Here is an 18,781-nt window from a genome sequence, read left to right on the forward strand (position 1 = left end):
ATGTTAGTTAGGCCAATCCGCGTTTAATAACTTATAAAATTTTAGGTTTGAGATTTCATCAATTTTTATTAAAAGTGTCCTAACTTTTATAAATATTAATATTTTCAAAAAATATTTTGTAAACACGTTAATTGAACCTGTGCAGTTCACACAGAACAAATATTTTTCGATTTAAAATTTTTTATTTTTTTAAAAAAATTTGTATGGGTTATCATTGGCCAAAAATATCACGTGACCTAATTAAACCCAGAATAAAAATTAGCTGTAACTTTTATTTTACTTAAAAATTTTGCGAAATGTTTTATTTTGAATGTTAGTTAGGCCAATCCGCGTTTAATAACTTATAATAACTTATAAAATTTTAGGTTTTGAGATTTCATCAATTTTTATTAAAAGTGTCATAACTTTTATGAATATTAATATTTAAAAAAAATATTTTGTAAACACGTTAATTGGTTTTGTGCAGTTGTAACAGAACAAATATTTTTCGATTTAAAATTTTTTATTTTTTTCAAAAAATTTATATGCATTATCATTGACCAAAAATATCACGTGACCTAATTAAACCCAGAATAAAAATTAGCTGTAACTTTTGTTTTACTCAAAATATTTGCGAAATGTTTTATTTTGAATGTTAATTAGGCCAATCCGCGTTTAATAACTTATAAAATTTTAGGTTTGAGATTTCATCAATTTTTATTAAAAGTGTCATAACTTTTATGAATATTAATATTTAAAAAAAATATTTTGTAAACACGTTAATTGGTTTTGTGCAGTTCTAACAGAACAAATATTTTTCGATTTAAAATTTTTTATTTTTTTAAAAAAATTTATATGCATTATCATTGGTCAAAAATATCACGTGACCTAATTAAACCCAGAATAAAAATTAGCTGTAACTTTTGTTTTACTCAAAAAATTTGCGAAATGTTTTATTTTGAATGTTAGTTAGGCCAATCTGCGTCTAATAAAATATAAAATTTTAGGTTTTGAGATTTCACCAATTTTTAATAAAAGTGTTATGACTTTTATGAATATTAATATTTTTAAAAAATATTTTGTAAACACGTTAATTGGTTTTGTGCAGTTCTAACAACACAAATATTTTTCGATTTAAAATTTTTTATTTTTAAAAATAAATTTATATGCATTATCATTGGCCAAAAATATCACGTGACCTAGTTAAACCCAGAATAAAAATTAGCTGTAACTTTTGTTTTACTCAAAAATTTTGCGAAATGTTTTATCTTGAATGTTAGTTAGGCCAATCTGCGTGTAATAAAATATAAAATTTTAGGTTTGAGATTTCATCCATTTTTAATAAAAGTGTCATAACTTTTATGAATATTATTATTTTCAAAAAATATTTTGTAAACACATTAATTGGACCTGTGCAGTTCTAACAGAACAAATATTTTTTGGTTTAAATTTTTTAATTTTTTCAAAAAATTTATATGCGATATTATTGGCCAAAAATATCACGTGACTTATTTAAACACAGATTAAAAATTAGCTGAAACTTTTGTTGTACTGAAAATTTTTGCAAAATGTTTTATCTTGAATGTTAGTTAGGCAAATCTGCGTCTAATAAAATATAAAATTTTAGGTTTTATAATTTCATCAATTTTTAATAAAAAAAGTCATAACTTTTATGAATATTAATATTTTCAAAAAATAATATTTTTTGTAAACTTTGTAAACACGTTAATTGGTTTTGTATAGTTGTAACAAAACAATAATTTTTCGATTTAATTTTTTTAAATTTATATGCATTATCATTGGCCAAGAATATCACGTGACCTAATTAAACCCAGAATAAAGATAAGCTCTAACTTTTGTTTTACTCAAAAATGGTACGTGACTAAGTTTCAAGTTAATATCAATGCTTATTAGACCAAATTTAAGTTTTTTTAAGTTATTTTCATGTTGATCAAACAATGTTTTAATTTATCTACCATGTTAATTGGACCAATTTTAAGTTATTTTTCATGGACAAAGTTAAGGTTTTATTCAACGTCATTGGACAAATTTGTTAATGGTATACATGGCAGAATAGGAGCCCGAAGTATAAGAATAATCCCTCTTTTTCTATTTCGACATTGTTAAATTAAAAAACTACATGTAAAACACAGTTACATCGCACATAAGGCAAAGAGTAAAAACATTTATAATTTGCATTAAAAAAATAATGAAGGTTACTAAATAAAAATGACAATACAATAAACATGTATGAAAGCACGGATAAATACAAAGAAAAAAAATGCAAAAATACATTTCACTTGAGAATAAAAAATATTTAATTATATAACACAGTATAATAATCAAAGTAACAAAATAATTACATAAAAAGTACAAAAAATATTGCAATTTAATATGCATGGTCATTAGTACAACTACTTTAAGATAAAAATAAGTTAATTTGACGTACAAAATTTATAGAAAAATAAATAACATAAAAACTATGCAAAAGTTTCTGTTTATATAAATATATATCCAGTTTTATTTACAGAAGTGTTTATGTAATTTTAACTTCTATACAGTTAATGGGTTTGTCTGTTTGTACAATTTATTTGGATATGTACATAAGATTGTCACGAAACCTCGGTAAAATGGTTATTGGACCCTTAACAAAAAGGGCTGGGCCCTCAGAAAACAAGAACTATCCCCTTAAGAATGGGTGATTGGATGGCCCCCAGGAAAAGCGGAGTAGCATGTATGCTCTGATCTTTTTTCCTATAAAATAACAAAGACTAGAAAATTGCAAAAAATTTTTAAAGTGTGGTTGTGTTGAATGTACCATTTAAATTAAGATATGGTTATTTATTTGTTTTGTGTTGGTGACTTTTTACATTAAAAAGGTTTTATACAAACTCAATAGTTTTGCTTGTCAACCAGAATCTAAAAATAAAGAATATTGTTAGTATTTGTTTATAGTAATCTACTCTGCAGGGAAAAAATGTTAGATTGAAGTTTTCTTTAAACAGAAACTCTATAAATAAAGAACAAATTAAAATTAGCCAAAAGCAAATCGACGAGCTCTTTGAAATAGTCAACCAGCATCTAAAAATAAAAAACAGAATGTTTAAATTTGTTTTTGGTAATCTAACCTGAAAAAAAGCCTGTAAAAAAGAGTTAGTTTGGTTTTAGTTTTTTAAAGGTCCCTGAAAAAAATCATGGTTTTAGTTTTTTAAAGGCCCCTGAAAAAAAAAATCACGGTTTTAGTTTTTTTAAGGCCCCTAAAAATAATTATAATTTGGTTAGTAATGCTCCTGTAAAGAAATAAAACAAATGGTTTAGGAGGCGCCTGTGAAGGTAAATAATAAGTTTAAAGGTAGAAGGAAAAAGAATGGCCTGCAAAAAATAAGTGAAAAATTGAAAATTTTTGTGTTTTTTTTTGCATGTTTAAATTAGTGTTTACTGCGTATGCTATTTTGGACTCCGTCCACAAAATTTATAATCTTTAGTTTGGATTTCCATCCACGAAACTAAATACTGATTCATATTGGGCTCCGCCTACAAAATTAAATAATTTATGTTGGGTTCCAACCCACTCACACACTTAGGTTTAGTACATAAATATAACAGGGCGAATAAATACAGTGAATTTACACACATAAATAATATAAACCACACATAGGCCTAGTTTTCTAAAATCTAGTCTTCTAAATTTTTTATTTATACTTAAAACCATTAAACAGTCCCGCTAAATACAATTATAAACACACAGAAACCTGAACACACTTGGGACTGTGTCAACTATACCACTTTTAATGCGCAAAATAATAAGTTGTTAACAGTCAAAATAATAAAGCAGACACGTGATACTACAAACTTTTAACCCGTAAAAACTTTTAAAGCGATGATTATGCAGAAGATATAAAAAATAGGCACGTGAAAACTTACAGCCCTATAGACCTAAGCCAACGTTTGGTTAAGTGAGGTCCCGAGACTTTTTTTTGAAATTTGCGAAGTTGAAGTGAGGTCCCGAGACTTTTTTGGTTCTTCTTTTGCATAAAAAACACATAACACACACATAGGCCTAGTTTTATAAATCTGTTTTATATACTTTATTTATTACTTGCGCAAAACATCTAAAAACCCATTAAACAGTCCCGTTTAATATAATTATAAACACACGGAAACCTAAACACATTGGGACTGTGTCAACTATACTACTTTTAATGCACAAAATTATGAGTTTCTAACTAGCCACAAATAAAAAGGAAATGCAGACACATGAAACTTTTAACCCAAGAAAATTTAAAGCGCTCAATTATACAGTACATATAAAAAATAAGCACATGGAAACCTACAGCCCTACATACCTTAACTAAATAAGATCCTGAGTTTTTTCAGGTATAAAATATGATCCAATCCATTCCAAAGTTGTCTTTCGAGTCCTGAGTTATTTGACTTAACTCCCCCCCTTGCTAGTTGCAAAAGAGACTTTTTATGATTCCATCAACTTTCCATTACTCCATTTCCTGCCATTACCTTTTTCCTCCATTCGTTGAATCCAAATAAAATTTATTTTCTCTGCATAAGTATTTTTTAGAATAAGGTAATAAACACTAAACTCTACTTAAAATTAAGTTTTTTTTAAATGTCAATTTTATGATATGTAGAATCGCGCAAAATTAAGTCACTTTTAAATTCTTTTAGTGCCAACAACATTAAATTATGTCAATTTACATGCCAAATATTATTAATGTATAATTTTTATTTTTTTCGTGCCAACAATTTTAAAATACGTCCATTTTTAATACCTAGTGCCAGATTTTTTAATTTATGCCAAAGGTACAGTTATTTATATATTTAAATACCTCGTTTAACTACTTTTTGGGAGTACCTGCGCATCAACACAGGTTTAATAATGTTCGTAAGTTTTTAATTAAAAAAACTACTATTTTATTGTCAAGTATAATAAATTAATACTAATATTTATAACATTACAATTTTTAATTATTATTTTAAAATAAGTTAAGTTAAAAAATAATTTTAAATCAATTAAATGAAGGTTAACATACCTGAAACAATGTTCAGAAAACTTGTATACAAGATGTGTCACAAAAGCAAGTCCAACTTCACTAACTTTTCTAAAAAAAATTTAAATCTTTTAAAATTTACAGTTTTTTTTATATAAAATATATTTATATTTAATTATTAGCTGCTTATAATATGCCATACTTTATACTGATAATGAAAAACTTTAAAAAACCTTACTATAAATCACTAATAAAAACACGTCTACTTACCTCGAAAGTCCATCTAGAAAGAACTAAAATTCCGATTTCAATTCAGATTTGCCACTAAATACCAAGTCACGTGACGACGCCTCTTGCAATGGAAAGAGCTTTTCAAGCTGTCACTTAAAATATATTTGCTTAAATTTTCTAAACAATTCATTAAAACGTTAATATAACAACACAAACTAATAACCTGTTATAATATGTAAATGTTTATTTACTTTTTAAAAATTATTTGTAACAGTTAACGTCTTAAATTACGACTAAACAACTTATACGTGCGTTAACATAGCGCATTACGTAACACCAGGAATTTTAGATTATGATGCAACTTCGTGTTTTAAAGGAATTTCTCGGGGAGACGCACCAATTAAGACGTCGCATTTCCCTCGCCTAATTGATAAATTACAGCTGGATTTATCTACATTTTATAACCTTATTTGGTAATAAAATTTCTGTTTAGTCCGCACGTGTTAACTAATTAAAATTTGCACACGAGACCTCGTGGTAGAGGAATTTTTCGAGGAAGCGCACTTATAATGACACGTTCCTTGCGCCTCGCTTAGTGGAAAATTTTAAGTTTCTATGCTTTATAACAGACCTATGTTAAAGCAATAGTAAATTATATTATTACCCTTTCTTAATTTTAATAAATCGAAATCCAATGTTTGTTAGTGTCCAAACATAGTTTTATTATTATTTTATAAATATAAAACTCAAAAAAAGTTTTTTTTTATTTTTAATAAATATTTAACAACAAAAAATAGCAAAAATAAATTAACTTAAGGACATGCCTTTTCTATAAAGTCCTAAACGTTTGCAGAGAAGGCACGACCGCTTTTTAATGGTAACCTGGCAATTATGTTAAAACTGCAATCCTAAAAAGGTAGTTATGATTCTTTAACAAGTTGTGAATTTCATAACATGTACGTAGTTTATTAAAATAATAATTATTAAAACTTGGTTAAAATATCAGTTTATTAAAAAATAACGTAAAAATCGCAAGTTGTGGTGCGCAATATTTCGTATGTTGTGACCATATCAAAAATATCAATTTTTTAAATGCCATCGCTGTTAGGCCATTAAAATTACCAAGCCAAAATATTTTAACCAAACAAAGACGTATAATTATGTAACCATTTTGTTCCTTATGCTCTCCAATTAGCTAAATTTATCACCCTACCGACCGGGTTTAGATAACTAGTAGTATTGCTTTAATGTCACATGTATATTATTAATTGATCTTCGAAGGAATAGAATCAATGTATGCGTTTGTAACTACCATAGCTTTGTTTCTGTTACTTTAGTTTAAGTTATAACTTGTGCAACTAAATATCTTGATCGCACTATCGTTAGTTAGTAAATGTAGTGGATATAAATGTAGTGGTATTTTGCTTTTAAATTTAGTTTACTTTTATATTACAATATCAATGAGTGCGTGTTCGCTTGTTAAAATTAGGTTTAAATATAAAAAAGTTCATATTTAAATTTATAATTTAATTAATAAACCTACTAAATAAATTATATTTATAAAAAAGAATCAAACAATTTCGAACCATATTTTATTTATCAAATAAATCTAGTTATTATTATTATGGTTCGAAATCTTAGATTTCGAAACATATTGTTATTGTCAGTGTATTTATTATTATGGTTCGAAATCTTAGATTTCGAAACATATTGTTATTGTCCGTATATTTATTATGGTTCGAAATCTTAGATTTCGAAACATATTGTTATTGTCCGTATATTTATTATGGTTCGAAATCTTAGATTTCGAAACATATTGTTATTGTCATTATATTTATTATTATTGTTTTTATTCTTATTTGACGAATTTTGAAAGACGATAACTTTTGTTCTTTAAAACTAAAAGTTCTAAATTTTTAGTATGTTTGTTATTATCCCAACGAATCGCAAACCTCCTATTAACGACATTTAATTATCACTAATTACTAATTAATATATTTTATTATTAAAATTTAAAGATTAAATTTGCTGAAATTTTAATATGTTGTTGGTATTATTATTTTGTATGTTGTTATTTAAAATGAAGATTTAACTCTAGCTAAATATCGTTTAATCATTATTATGGTTCGAAATCTTAGATTTCGAAACATATTGTTATTGTCATTATATTTATTATTATTATTATTATTATTGTTTTTATTCTTATTTGACGAATTTTGAAAGACGATAACTTTTGTTCTTTAAAACTAAAAGTTCTGAATTTTTAGTATGTTTGTTATTATCCCAACGAATCGCAAACCTCCCATTTACAACTTTTAATTATCACTAATTACTAATTAATATATTTTATTATTAAAATTAAAAGATTAAATTTTCTGAAATTTTAATATGTTGCTGGTATTATTATTTTGTATGTTGCTATTTAAAATGAAGATTTAACTCTAGCTAAATATCGTTTAATCATTATTTTAGTTTTTTTATAAAATAACGAATCAGTGTGAGTTTAACGCTTGAATAATTTAATAGCGTTCTGGTCGCCGTCAAAAATCGTTCTTTTCGCTGTCCATCAAAGTAAAAAATATTAGTTGAAAATTTAAGTAAAATGTTAAAATATAAGTAAAAAATGTGTAAAATTTTTGTTTTAATTGTTTTGTTATTATTATATTTTAATACTTGTTTGATTACTAAAAAATTAAGATCGGCATTTTGCTTTTAAATTTAGTTTACTTTTATATCACAATATCAATGAGTGCGTGTTCGCTTGTTAAAATTAGGTTTAAATATAAAAAAGTTCATATTTAAATTTACAATTTAATTAATAAACCTATTAAATCAATTATATTTATAAAAAAGAATCAAACAATTTCGAACCATATTTTATTTATCAAATAAATCTAGTTTTTGTTTTTTTTATAAAATAATGAATCAGTGTGAGTTTAACGCTTGAATAATTTAATAGCGTTCTGGTAGCCGTCAAAAATCGTCCTTTTCGCTGTCCATTAAAGTAAAAAATATTGGTTGAAAATATAAGTAAAAAATGTGTAAAATTTTTGTTTTAATTGTTTTGTTATTATTATATTTTAATACTTGTTTGATTACTAAAAAATTAAGATTGGTATTTTGCTTTTAAATTTAGTTTACTTTTATATTACAATATCAATGAGTGCGTGTTCGCTTGTTAAAATTAGGTTTAAATATAAAAAAGTTCATATTTAAATTTATAATTTAATTAATAAACCTACTAAATAAATTATATTTATAAAAAAGAATCAAACAATTTCGAACCATATTTTATTTATCAAATAAATCTAGTTTTTATTTTTATTCTTACTAATCCGAATTTTGAAATCGAATAACTTTTGATTTTGTGTATATTAATTTTTAAAATTTTAGTATGTTGTTTATTATCATATTGTGTTTCAATCCTCCTATTTTGATAATTTAAATATTATTAATTAGTAATTAATAGGTGTTTGTTTATTAAAATTTAGAGATCGTTATTAAGTTTTCAAATTTTGGTCAGTTATATATCATAATATTAATAACTCGAAAATGGATTAAAAATTTAATTTTTGTTTGTTTATTATATTTAAATTCTTGTTTGTTTATTAAAAATTAAAGTTTGATATTAAGCATTTAAAATTTAATATAATGTATTTTATGATATTAGTAATTAAAATACATGTTTAAAAAATAATTTTTGTTTGTTTATTTTATTTAAATGCTTGTTTATTTATTAAAAATCAAAAATCAATTTTGGGAATTTAAAATTTAGTAAAATGTATATCTTGATATTAACAACATAGAACTGGGTTAAAAAATTAATTTTTTTTGTATAATATATATAAATGCTTGTTTGTTTATTAAAAATTAAAGATATGTAAAATTCTTAGTTAAGGTGTAAGTATATTTTTTTTGTTTATAAAAATTTATGCTAAACATAATCAAATAATTTCGAAACATATTTTATTTATCAAATAAATCTAGTTATTATTTTTATTTTTATTTTTATTATGGTTCGAAATCTTAGATTTCGAAACATATTGTTATTGTCCGTATATTTATTTTTATTTTTATTCTTACTAATCCGAATTTTGAAATCGAATAACTTTTGATTTTGTGTATATTAATTTTTAAAATTTTAGTATGTTGTTTATTATCATATTGTGTTTCAATCCTCCTATTTTGATAATTTAAATATTATTAATTAGTAATTAATAGGTGTTAGTTTATTAAAATTTAGAGATCGTTATTAAGTTTTCAAATTTTGGTCAGTTATATATCATAATATTAATAACTCGAAAATGGATTAAAAATTTAATTTTTGTTTGTTTATTATATTTAAATTCTTGTTTGTTTATTAAAAATTAAAGTTTGATATTAAGCATTTAAAATTTAATATAATGTATTTTATGATATTAGTAATTAAAATACATGTTTAAAAAATAATTTTTGTTTGTTTATTTTATTTAAATGCTTGTTTATTTATTAAAAATCAAAAATCAATTTTGGGAATTTAAAATTTAGTAAAATGTATATCTTGATATTAACAACATAGAACTGGGTTGAAAAATTAATTTTTTTTGTATAATATATATAAATGCTTGTTTGTTTATTAAAAATTAAAGATATCTAAAATTCTTAGTTAAGGTGTAAGTATATTTTTTTTGTTTATAAAAATTTATGCTAAACATAATCAAATAATTTCGAACCATATTTTATTTATCAAATAAATCTAGTTTTTATTTTTATTCTTACTAATCCGAATTTTGAAATCGAATAACTTTTGATTTTGTGTATATAAATTTTTAAAATTTTAGTATGTTGTTTATTATCATAATGTGTTTCAATCCTCCTATTTTGATAATTTTAATATTATTAATTAGTAATTAATAGGTGTTTGTTTATTAAAATTTAGAGATCGTTATTAAGTTTTCAAATTTTGGTCAGTTATATATTATAATATTAACACCTCGAAAATGGATTAAAAATTTAATTTTTGTTTGTTTATTATATTTAAATTCTTGTTTGTTTATTAAAAATTAAAGTTTGATATTAAGCATTTAAAATTTAATATAATGTATTTTATGATATTAGTAATTAAAATACATGTTTAAAAAATAATTTTTGTTTGTTTATTTTATTTAAATGCTTGTTTGTTTATTTTATTTAAAAACTTTTTAACTATGCAAACAATTATAGGGTAAGACAAGAAACCTTTTTTTCTACCTTAAACACTAACCATGTTCGGGAATTCCCCGCTTACGTTTGTTTGGCACAGCAACCGGTCTTACGTCACCAGTGGTTTTGCTTACATTGCAGATTTTGTACACAACGTGATTAGCACCAGCAGTATTATAGCTATGCCGTTGCAAGTATTTTAACAACATATTTTTTTAATTCGTAAAAAAATTATTTTTATTAATTTCTTATTAATTTTCTGTTATTAAAATTGTAAAAAGTAAAACTGATTTTTTTCTTACCATCTCAATCTCACTATCGTCAGTTTTTTTTTAAAAAAGCTGCATTTTAAATACATAAAGTAGAAATAATTTATTTTAGATTTTTCTTAATAAAGTTGCTTCTAAAGGCAAGCATGAATAAATGGATTGGCAAAATTGCGTTGGTTACTGGGGCTTCTGCTGGAATAGGGAAAGCTGTTGTCAGTAGATTGGTTAAAAGTGGAATGAATGTAGTTGCATGTGCCCGCAATTTGGAAAGGCTACAAGAAATTGCCAACAAATTAAACAGCAACTCAAAAAGTGGAAAAATGTTTCCCATAAAATGTGATTTAAAACAAGATGATGAAATAATGTCGATGTTCAAGTTTATTAAGGAAAAGTTTGGGGCACTTCATGTCTGTGTAAATAATGCTGGACTAGCTTGGGATGCTCCACTTTTGACTGGAAAAACAGAAGTAAGTTAAACTTAGAATTGGTATATTGTTAGGTACATGTTTTAAAAATAAACCATTTTTTTAATTATATCAATGTTAGGATTGGAGAGAAATGGTGGATGTCAATGTGATTGCTCTTTGCTTGGTCACAAGGGAAGCATGCACTGTAATGAAAGAAGCAAATATTGACGATGGCGTGATTATTAACATTAACAGCATGTCGGGTCACAGACTTTTGGGACTTCCAATGTATTCCGCAACCAAATTTGCAGTAACAGCTCTAACAGAGGGACTGAGAAAGGAATTAAGGGCTCTTAACTCCCATATTCGCTCCGCATCAATCTCACCTGGAGTAGTAGAAACTGAATTTGCATACAGGTACTTTAACTATTACGTTGGAAATAATAAGTATAATAAAAAATAAAAAACTATTGTATTTGAAGTCTGAATATTCAATAAATTTTTGTTTTTTTTAGAATGAGGGTAAATGAGCCAGAAAGAGCAGGGAAAACTTACAGCAATTTAAAATGTTTACAAGCAGATGATATTGCTGATGCTGTTGAATTTGTTTTAACTGCTCCTCCCCACATGGATGTGAATGAAATTTACATTAGACCAACTGAGCAAGTTGGTTAAACATAATTTAAACTATCAATACAAGTATTCGCAAAATGCTTATAGGTGATGCAAAAAATAAACGAATGTATGTTTTTTTTAATCCATTGTAATTTTTTTAATGATGTTCACACCTTTATTAGTTTCTGTAATCTGATGCTTTTTGTACTAAAATCATGTTTAAAATATTTAACTTTTTATAGATTAGATGCCCAAAAAAATTTCCAAAAATACAATTTACTTTTTATTTATTTAACTACTGTACAATTTATTATATTCTTGATTTTAACTTTTTAATATCATTTTTTTTTATTTTATTAAATTTCTAACTTAAAAATTTTCTTGATTAAAAATTAAGCTTTTTTTTAGTTAAACTGCTGACCATGTTCCCAAATTCTATTTAAAAGTATTTTAAAGAATTAAAAAAAATTTTCTAATATATTTTTTGTATGTAGCATTTGCCACCGCTTTACTCTGTGTTTTTGAAAAACTCCTTTTTTGGTTTGTTTATTCAAAAGTAACCAACACCTAATTTCATTGGGAGTATTTCCTTCAAATTTATCACATGTAATATCTATGCCTGTTAGTAAGATATTAAACAATAAAATGTGCGTTATTTTTTCTCAACAGGAAGTAACTAATTAATTTAGTTTAATTATTGCTTACAATATTTTAATTGCTTTTAAATGCAAACATGGATAAATGGATTGGTAAAATTGCATTGGTTACTGGAGCTTCTGCTGGAATAGGGAAAGCTGTTGTCAGTAGATTGGTTAAAAATGGAATGAATGTAGTTGCATGTGCTCGCAATTTGGAGAAGCTACAAGAAATTGCCAATGAATTAAACAGCAATTCAACTGGTGGAAAAATGTTTCCAATTAAATGTGATTTAAGACAAGATGATGAAATAATGTTGATGTTCAAGTTCATCAAGGAAAAGTTTGGAGCAATCCATGTTTGTGTTAATAACGCTGGACTAGGTTGGGATTCCCCAATTTTAACTGGAAAAACAGAAGTATGTTGGCTAAGTATATTGCTATAATAAAACTAGGCCATTTTTAAACTCATGTTTCGTGTTTGTTAGGAATGGCGAGAGATGATGGATGTTAATGTGATAGCTCTTTGCTTGGTGACAAGGGAATCATGTTCATTAATGAAAGAAGCAGGAATTGATGACGGGGTCATTATTAATATGAACAGCATGTCTGGTCACAGACTTGTTGCATGGCCATTGTATTCGGCTTCCAAATTTGCAGTTACAGCTCTCACAGAAGGACTAAGAAAGGAATTAAGGGCTCTTAACTCCCACATTCGTTCAGCATCCATATCTCCCGGAATAGTGGAAACTGAATTTGCATTCAGGTTTATTATAATATTTAAATCTACTAAAAATAATATAATAAAATATTCTAAAAAAACACGATTTTAAAGTCCAATTAAATGATTTTTTTAGAGCTCATAAAAATGACCCAGATAAAGCAAGGAAAAAATACGGCACAATGAGTTGTTTACAGGCAGATGATATTGCTGATGCTGTTGAATTTGTTTTAACTGCTCCTCCCCACATGGATGTAAATGAAATTTACATCAGGCCAACTGAGCAAGAGTTTTAAAACATAACCAGCTAGGTTATTACATTTTATACATAATGCTTATAAATCAACTATACTATCCTATGCATAATATGCTTATTGCAATCATAAATAATTAGTCATAAAAATCCTGTTGCAAAAAATTAAATGTAATTCCACAGAGTACTGGTATGTTGCAAGTAAGATAATGTCGTTGTACTTTATTGTATATTAATACGACCGACCTACTGTTTCCATTTATACCATATGCAAATAAAGTAATACAAAACAAAACAGGTTTTATTTTTAAACATACTTACAAAATATTCTTGGGTACAAGTTGCACATTATTTCAAAGTTGTAAAAATTTAATGTTAAGGTCAACATTTTCCCACCGAGTTATATTAAGGATACACAGCCAATGACAATTAAAATCAAATTATTATTTAAAAGCTTTTTAAATCTAAAAATGTAAAACATTGGAAAGTGATATGTTTAATACTCAGCACAGAAAAATATTGTTTAACATTTGTTTACAATAAGGTAGAAAAATATTTTCAAGAAATGTCAACAATATCTTTCTTTTAAAAAATGTTTTTTTAATTAATTTTTAAACACAATAATATATTGTTTATTGGCGGACATTACTGAATGTGGCCACGCGAAAAATATTGAGAAAAGCAAATTTAATTGCTATAGCGTTAACTAGTAATCTCGCATTTCTCCATGCCTTACTATCAAGATGTTTAGCTATAACAAAAAGTTATAGATTTTTTTAATTATTGGCTATCAATAGCAACGTTTAAAATTAAAAACCACATTTCTATATTTTGTGATTTACAAAAAATAAAATAAATACATTTTTTGAAAAAGTTTTTGGAACAAATGATGCATGTCGAACTTATACAAAGTTTTAGGAATAATATAAAACCATTTTCCTGTAGATTGTGTATATTTAGTTTTGTCATGATTTTAATAAGGTCCTGTTTGTCTGATTAAATTTTTATTTCTAAATTAATTAGATGTTATTAAACAGTAATTTTAAACTAGTAGATTAAACGGTTTAGTGTAGTTTTTCGCCAACTTTTGCTAGACGTAATCTAGTTAATATTAAAAATAATTCAAGGTGATGTGATGTTTAGTTTAATCAGTTAATAAATTGGTTAGTTGGTTTATGTTATATTGCTTTTAGTGACTTACTAAGCTTAGGTAAACCCCTTTTTTAAAATGTACGGAAGACTACACCAAACCTTGGCAAGAACCACTGGAAGATTTTTTAGTTCACAGACCGAGCTACAACCTAGAATCATTGGCACAAAGCTAAGTCAAATCAACAATGCTTTAAAAGTGGTGAGCACAAATGAATCAGCAAGGACAGCAAATCTTGTCCTTCTTGTTAACTCCGGAAGCAGAGATGAAAGTTCAACAAGCCTCGGTCTTTCTCATGCCATGCAAGTGTCGGCAGCATTAACAAATACTAAGAACACTGCTTTTCTAACCACCCAGCTAATTGCTTCCCTTGGTGGAAGTTTGGAAGTAACCTCAGGGAGGGAACATCTTATGTACAAGTTAAGTTGCAATTCAACAGACATTAAGGAGTTGTTTGTTGATGTTTTGATGCCATCAATTTTTGCTCCCAAGTTCTCTTGGTGGGAATTGGAAGAAATATCCAAGCGCATGGGTTTTCAAAAGCAATTGGCTGACAGCGATCCTGGATATGTTTTAATGGAAGCAGCTCACAAGGTTAAAACAATTATTATTTTATTTAGGCTAAAGTTTCAAATTTTCAATATTTAACCTGTTGCTTTAAATGATAGTTAAGTAGGTTTTTAGGGACACGTGGGTTTTGGTTTAAATGGGAAATTAATAAAATTAGTAATTTAGCATGCATATAATTCATAAGGGTATTATCATTAAAACCACCTATAACTGTTGTGTGATTTTACAGGCATCTTTTAGAGGGGGTTTAGGTAACTCAATTCTCAGCCCAGACTGCACGATTGGCAAACACACTGCAGAAATGCTTTCTGAACATCTTTCCACTTTTAACTGTGGTAACATGGTGCTTGGTAGTTCTGGAATAAGTCATGATACATTACTTGAATGCGGAGATGCTCTTAACATAAGAGGAGGTAGCAAAATTGATTTCTTTTCTACATGCTTTACCATATTTATAAAAAAAAGAATCGTAAAACTTAAGGTCATCATTTGCTAATTTTTTTGAAATTTATTGTAGGTATCTCTGGTCAAAGAAATGCTTCTGAATTTGTACAAAGTGAACTTCATATCGATAGTGACTTAGACATTGTTCAAGCTGCTATATCATTTAACGGAGTTTCACTTAACAGTAAAAATGCCATTGCCCTTGCAGTTCTATCCCAAGTCTTAGGTAAGATTTGAAGTGTTAAAATAATTGTTATGATTTTTATCTAAATTTATCAAAATATAAAATATATTTATACGATAAGTTACAGATAGTTGATTATACTTAAGATACTTTAATATGTTTTTTGTTGGTTTTAAAATAAATAGGTGGCCGATGCAACATTAAACGAGGGTCAGGATTGGCAAATGGTTTACTTAACAAGGCCGTAGAGAAGGCCACTGGTGCTGCATTTTCCACTTCCTCAACTTCCATCAATTACTCTGACAATGGATTGTTTGTTGTTCATGTTGTGTCACCAAAAGAAAGTATTCGCAATGTTGTTAAAGCAGCTAATGACGAGTGCAACAAAATTGCTGGGGGTGCTATAAAATCTGAAGATGTTAACGCAGCAAAGAATCGCCTAAAATCGATCATCAAAATGAATGCCGAATCATCTGCAAATATGGCTGTTGATGCAGCTGTTCAAGCTTCAGTTCTTGGTACTTTCGCCTCTCCAGATGCAATCTGTTCTCTTATTGATGGTGTCACTGACCAAAGTGTTGCAGCAATTGCCAAGCAAGTTCTTGGTGGCAAAAGAGGCTTGGTTTCTGTTGGTAATTCACCTGATGGATTATATTTACAAGACCTCTGTTAACTAAATTTATTTTATTTTTTTCTATAATTTATTATGGTTTTTGGATGTTCAAATTAAAAAAGTTCTTTTCTGTGTTAAAATTGTTTTGGCAGATATATAATAAATAAAAAGATATCCGTTTATAGTATATTAAATGTGTTTTAGGTAAATAAAACAGAAGAGATAAAGTTTTCTTTTTAAGTGACATGTTAAAATTAATACAAAACTACTATAAACAATATATTAGTTTAACAGAAGTTTATTTCTATTTAGACTAAGTATATTCAGTTGACCTCAAACATATTTTTAAATACCAAGAAAAAAACTGTGGCCATAATTTAAAACCAGAATATGGTCATATCCTTTATTAAAATATATATGCATATGCTACGACCTCTATTTACACTTTCTCCAGTTAACGTCATGTTTTAAATTTAATGAGCTAATTTTACTTAAAAATCGCCAGACGTCAGTTATTATAGAAATAGTTAAATAGTTTTAAGTTTATTATATTATAAGTGTATTTATTTTTAATTTTAGCTATATCAGATTGTTTCCTAATGTTTTTTCAATTGGTTTATGGGCTTCTCCTAAACGTTGTTTTTAATTTAAAAAGTGTCGATGCAAATCTTTCTGAATACGGATTTTTGCAGTTTAAAGCAAAGGAAGGCGATGCTATTGAAATATGCTTAGCCTACAACTCTAACTTTAAGCAAATACCAATTGGTCCACCGTCATTTGAAACAGTATGGGAAGACTGGAACAAATCTGTATCTATCTACCCTTCATTGGGCTGTAATTTAACTGATTATAAATCTTTACAAAAATCGATTGCAATTGTAAAGCGTGGGGAGTGCACATTTTATGATAAGGCGTTGAATGTTCGAAAGTCAGATGGCATTGGACTTATGGTTGTAAACATTGACGATAACCTTATTATTCCTGGTGCTGATATGGAACAGTTTAACTTCATAAACATTTCTGTTACAGTTATTAAAAAAATTGATTACTTAAGGTATGAAGACTATGTATCTAAACATGGGCAAGAAAATGTTAAGATATATCCATATACTCTATCCATGCCATCACATATAGATCCCAATGCTTTTGTGATGTGGTTTTTGGCTGTTATAACATGTGCCATTGGTGGATGGTTGCGTGGTTTACAGAGTCGAAGTACGCAAAAACCTGTTGCCGGTACTTCATTATCACCAAGTTCTTCCCTCGATGATAACAATGGTAGAGAAGCTGCTGGAAAAAAGGAAGAATCTGAAATTGAATTTGGATTTCGTATCACAGTCCCGCATGCCATTTTTTTCTTTTTTATGTGTTCGATTTCAATATTATGTATGTATTTCTTTTATGACTATCTAGTTTATTTTTTAATTGGAGTTTTTGCCTATGCATCTGCACTGTCTCTGTTTGATTTATTTTACTTGATGTTTCAAAAATGTTCCTGCATGAATAGATATAAAATTCCTGAAAACAATATTCCAGTTCTGAGACAAAGACCACCAATGGGTGTACTCTTCTTGTTGTTCCTGTGTGGTATGTTTGCTGTTATCTGGGTTGATTATAGAAAGGAGTCATTTGCTTGGATAATGCAAGACATTTTGGGGGCAAGCTTTTGTATTTACATGATTAAAACGATCAAGCTCTCAAGTTACAAAATTTCTACTGTTCTACTGGTTTTATTTTTTATTTATGATGTATTTTATGTTTTTATTACTCCTCTGTTCACCAAGGATCATGAAAGTATAATGTTACATGTTGCAACAGGTGGTACGGGCAAAACACAAGAAGAGCTTCCAATGCTTTTTAAGTTACCGAAGTTTAATTCATCACCCTTGTACAGCTGTGTTGAAAGGTCATATTCCCTGCTTGGATTTGGAGATGTTATTCTTCCAGGATTACATGTAGGATTTTGCTCAACTTGGGATGCAAAGATCAGCACAAATGCGATACGTACTCATTCCTATTTTTTTTCAGCTATGGTGGGGTATGGTGTTGGCCTTATTATAACATTTACAGCTATGTTTATCATGATGACTGGGCAACCTGCCTTACTGTACCTGGTACCTTGCTGCTTGATTAGTACTCTAGTAGTTGCTCTTAAGCGAAAGGAATTACAAGCAATCTGGTGTGGTGAAATAAATCCAAACTCAACACAAGTTCCACAAGTGTCTGGTTCCAAAAATACAGAAGAAAACGAGAGTCTTTTGTAGCAACTATTTTTATATTTGTGGTTTGAAATTTTTGTGACACCGAATTGTATAACCTAAACTGTGGTAGATAAGCAGAAGAGTTATTTTTTACTTGGTAAATTATTTGTATCTAATGTTTATTCTTAGAGTAGGCTATTATTTTTATTTGCAAATAATTTTTTATTGCTGTTTAGTTCTTTACATTAACAAAACTGTACTTAAAACGAAATTGAAATATTATAAACAAATAAACATGCAAATGTAAAACGATTCTTTGTTA

The 18,781-nt window shown here is 27.0% G+C and overlaps 4 protein-coding genes across 4 annotated transcripts; all 4 read left to right on the forward strand.

Moving 5' to 3' along the window:
- The first annotated feature begins 10,501 nt into the window (after positions 1 to 10,501).
- LOC145749498 (dehydrogenase/reductase SDR family member 11-like) lies at positions 10,502 to 12,356 on the forward strand. Its single transcript, XM_082565276.1, has 4 exons — positions 10,502 to 10,591; positions 10,779 to 11,133; positions 11,213 to 11,490; positions 11,589 to 12,356. Exons 2-4 carry the CDS (start codon positions 10,813 to 10,815, stop codon positions 11,746 to 11,748), a joined length of 759 nt encoding a protein of 252 aa, XP_082421402.1. The 5' UTR covers positions 10,502 to 10,591; positions 10,779 to 10,812; the 3' UTR covers positions 11,749 to 12,356.
- On the forward strand, positions 12,315 to 13,577 carry LOC145749497 (dehydrogenase/reductase SDR family member 11-like). The gene is made up of 3 exons (XM_082565275.1): positions 12,315 to 12,742; positions 12,812 to 13,089; positions 13,181 to 13,577. Exons 1-3 carry the CDS (start codon positions 12,422 to 12,424, stop codon positions 13,338 to 13,340), a joined length of 759 nt encoding a protein of 252 aa, XP_082421401.1. The 5' UTR covers positions 12,315 to 12,421; the 3' UTR covers positions 13,341 to 13,577.
- Positions 13,578 to 14,495: 918 nt separating this feature from the next.
- LOC145750310 (cytochrome b-c1 complex subunit 2, mitochondrial-like) lies at positions 14,496 to 16,438 on the forward strand. Its single transcript, XM_082566309.1, has 4 exons — positions 14,496 to 15,041; positions 15,247 to 15,430; positions 15,535 to 15,687; positions 15,831 to 16,438. Exons 1-4 carry the CDS (start codon positions 14,526 to 14,528, stop codon positions 16,316 to 16,318), a joined length of 1,341 nt encoding a protein of 446 aa, XP_082422435.1. The 5' UTR covers positions 14,496 to 14,525; the 3' UTR covers positions 16,319 to 16,438.
- Positions 16,439 to 16,841: 403 nt separating this feature from the next.
- Positions 16,842 to 18,750, forward strand: LOC145750195 (signal peptide peptidase-like 2B). Its single transcript, XM_082566167.1, has one exon. The coding sequence runs from the start codon at positions 16,858 to 16,860 to the stop codon at positions 18,520 to 18,522; it is 1,665 nt and encodes a 554-aa protein (XP_082422293.1). The 5' UTR covers positions 16,842 to 16,857; the 3' UTR covers positions 18,523 to 18,750.
- Positions 18,751 to 18,781: the final 31 nt, after the last annotated feature.

The sequence above is a fragment of the Corella eumyota genome, chromosome 4 (assembly GCF_963082875.1).
Source record: "Corella eumyota chromosome 4, kaCorEumy4.1, whole genome shotgun sequence".
Lineage (NCBI taxonomy): Eukaryota > Metazoa > Chordata > Ascidiacea > Phlebobranchia > Corellidae > Corella > Corella eumyota.

Coding starts and splice junctions, on each gene's coding strand:
- LOC145749498 (XM_082565276.1), top strand. CDS start 10,813: ATGAATAAATGGATTGGCAAAATTGCGTTGGTTACTGGGGCTTCTGCT. Junction 11,134..11,212: donor TTTTGACTGGAAAAACAGAA/GTAAGTTAAACT, acceptor TATCAATGTTAG/GATTGGAGAGAAATGGTGGA. Junction 11,491..11,588: donor GAAACTGAATTTGCATACAG/GTACTTTAACTA, acceptor TGTTTTTTTTAG/AATGAGGGTAAATGAGCCAG.
- LOC145749497 (XM_082565275.1), top strand. CDS start 12,422: ATGGATAAATGGATTGGTAAAATTGCATTGGTTACTGGAGCTTCTGCT. Junction 12,743..12,811: donor TTTTAACTGGAAAAACAGAA/GTATGTTGGCTA, acceptor CGTGTTTGTTAG/GAATGGCGAGAGATGATGGA. Junction 13,090..13,180: donor GAAACTGAATTTGCATTCAG/GTTTATTATAAT, acceptor TGATTTTTTTAG/AGCTCATAAAAATGACCCAG.
- LOC145750310 (XM_082566309.1), top strand. CDS start 14,526: ATGTACGGAAGACTACACCAAACCTTGGCAAGAACCACTGGAAGATTT. Junction 15,042..15,246: donor TAATGGAAGCAGCTCACAAG/GTTAAAACAATT, acceptor GTGATTTTACAG/GCATCTTTTAGAGGGGGTTT. Junction 15,431..15,534: donor TGCTCTTAACATAAGAGGAG/GTAGCAAAATTG, acceptor AATTTATTGTAG/GTATCTCTGGTCAAAGAAAT.
- LOC145750195 (XM_082566167.1), top strand. CDS start 16,858: ATGTTTTTTCAATTGGTTTATGGGCTTCTCCTAAACGTTGTTTTTAAT.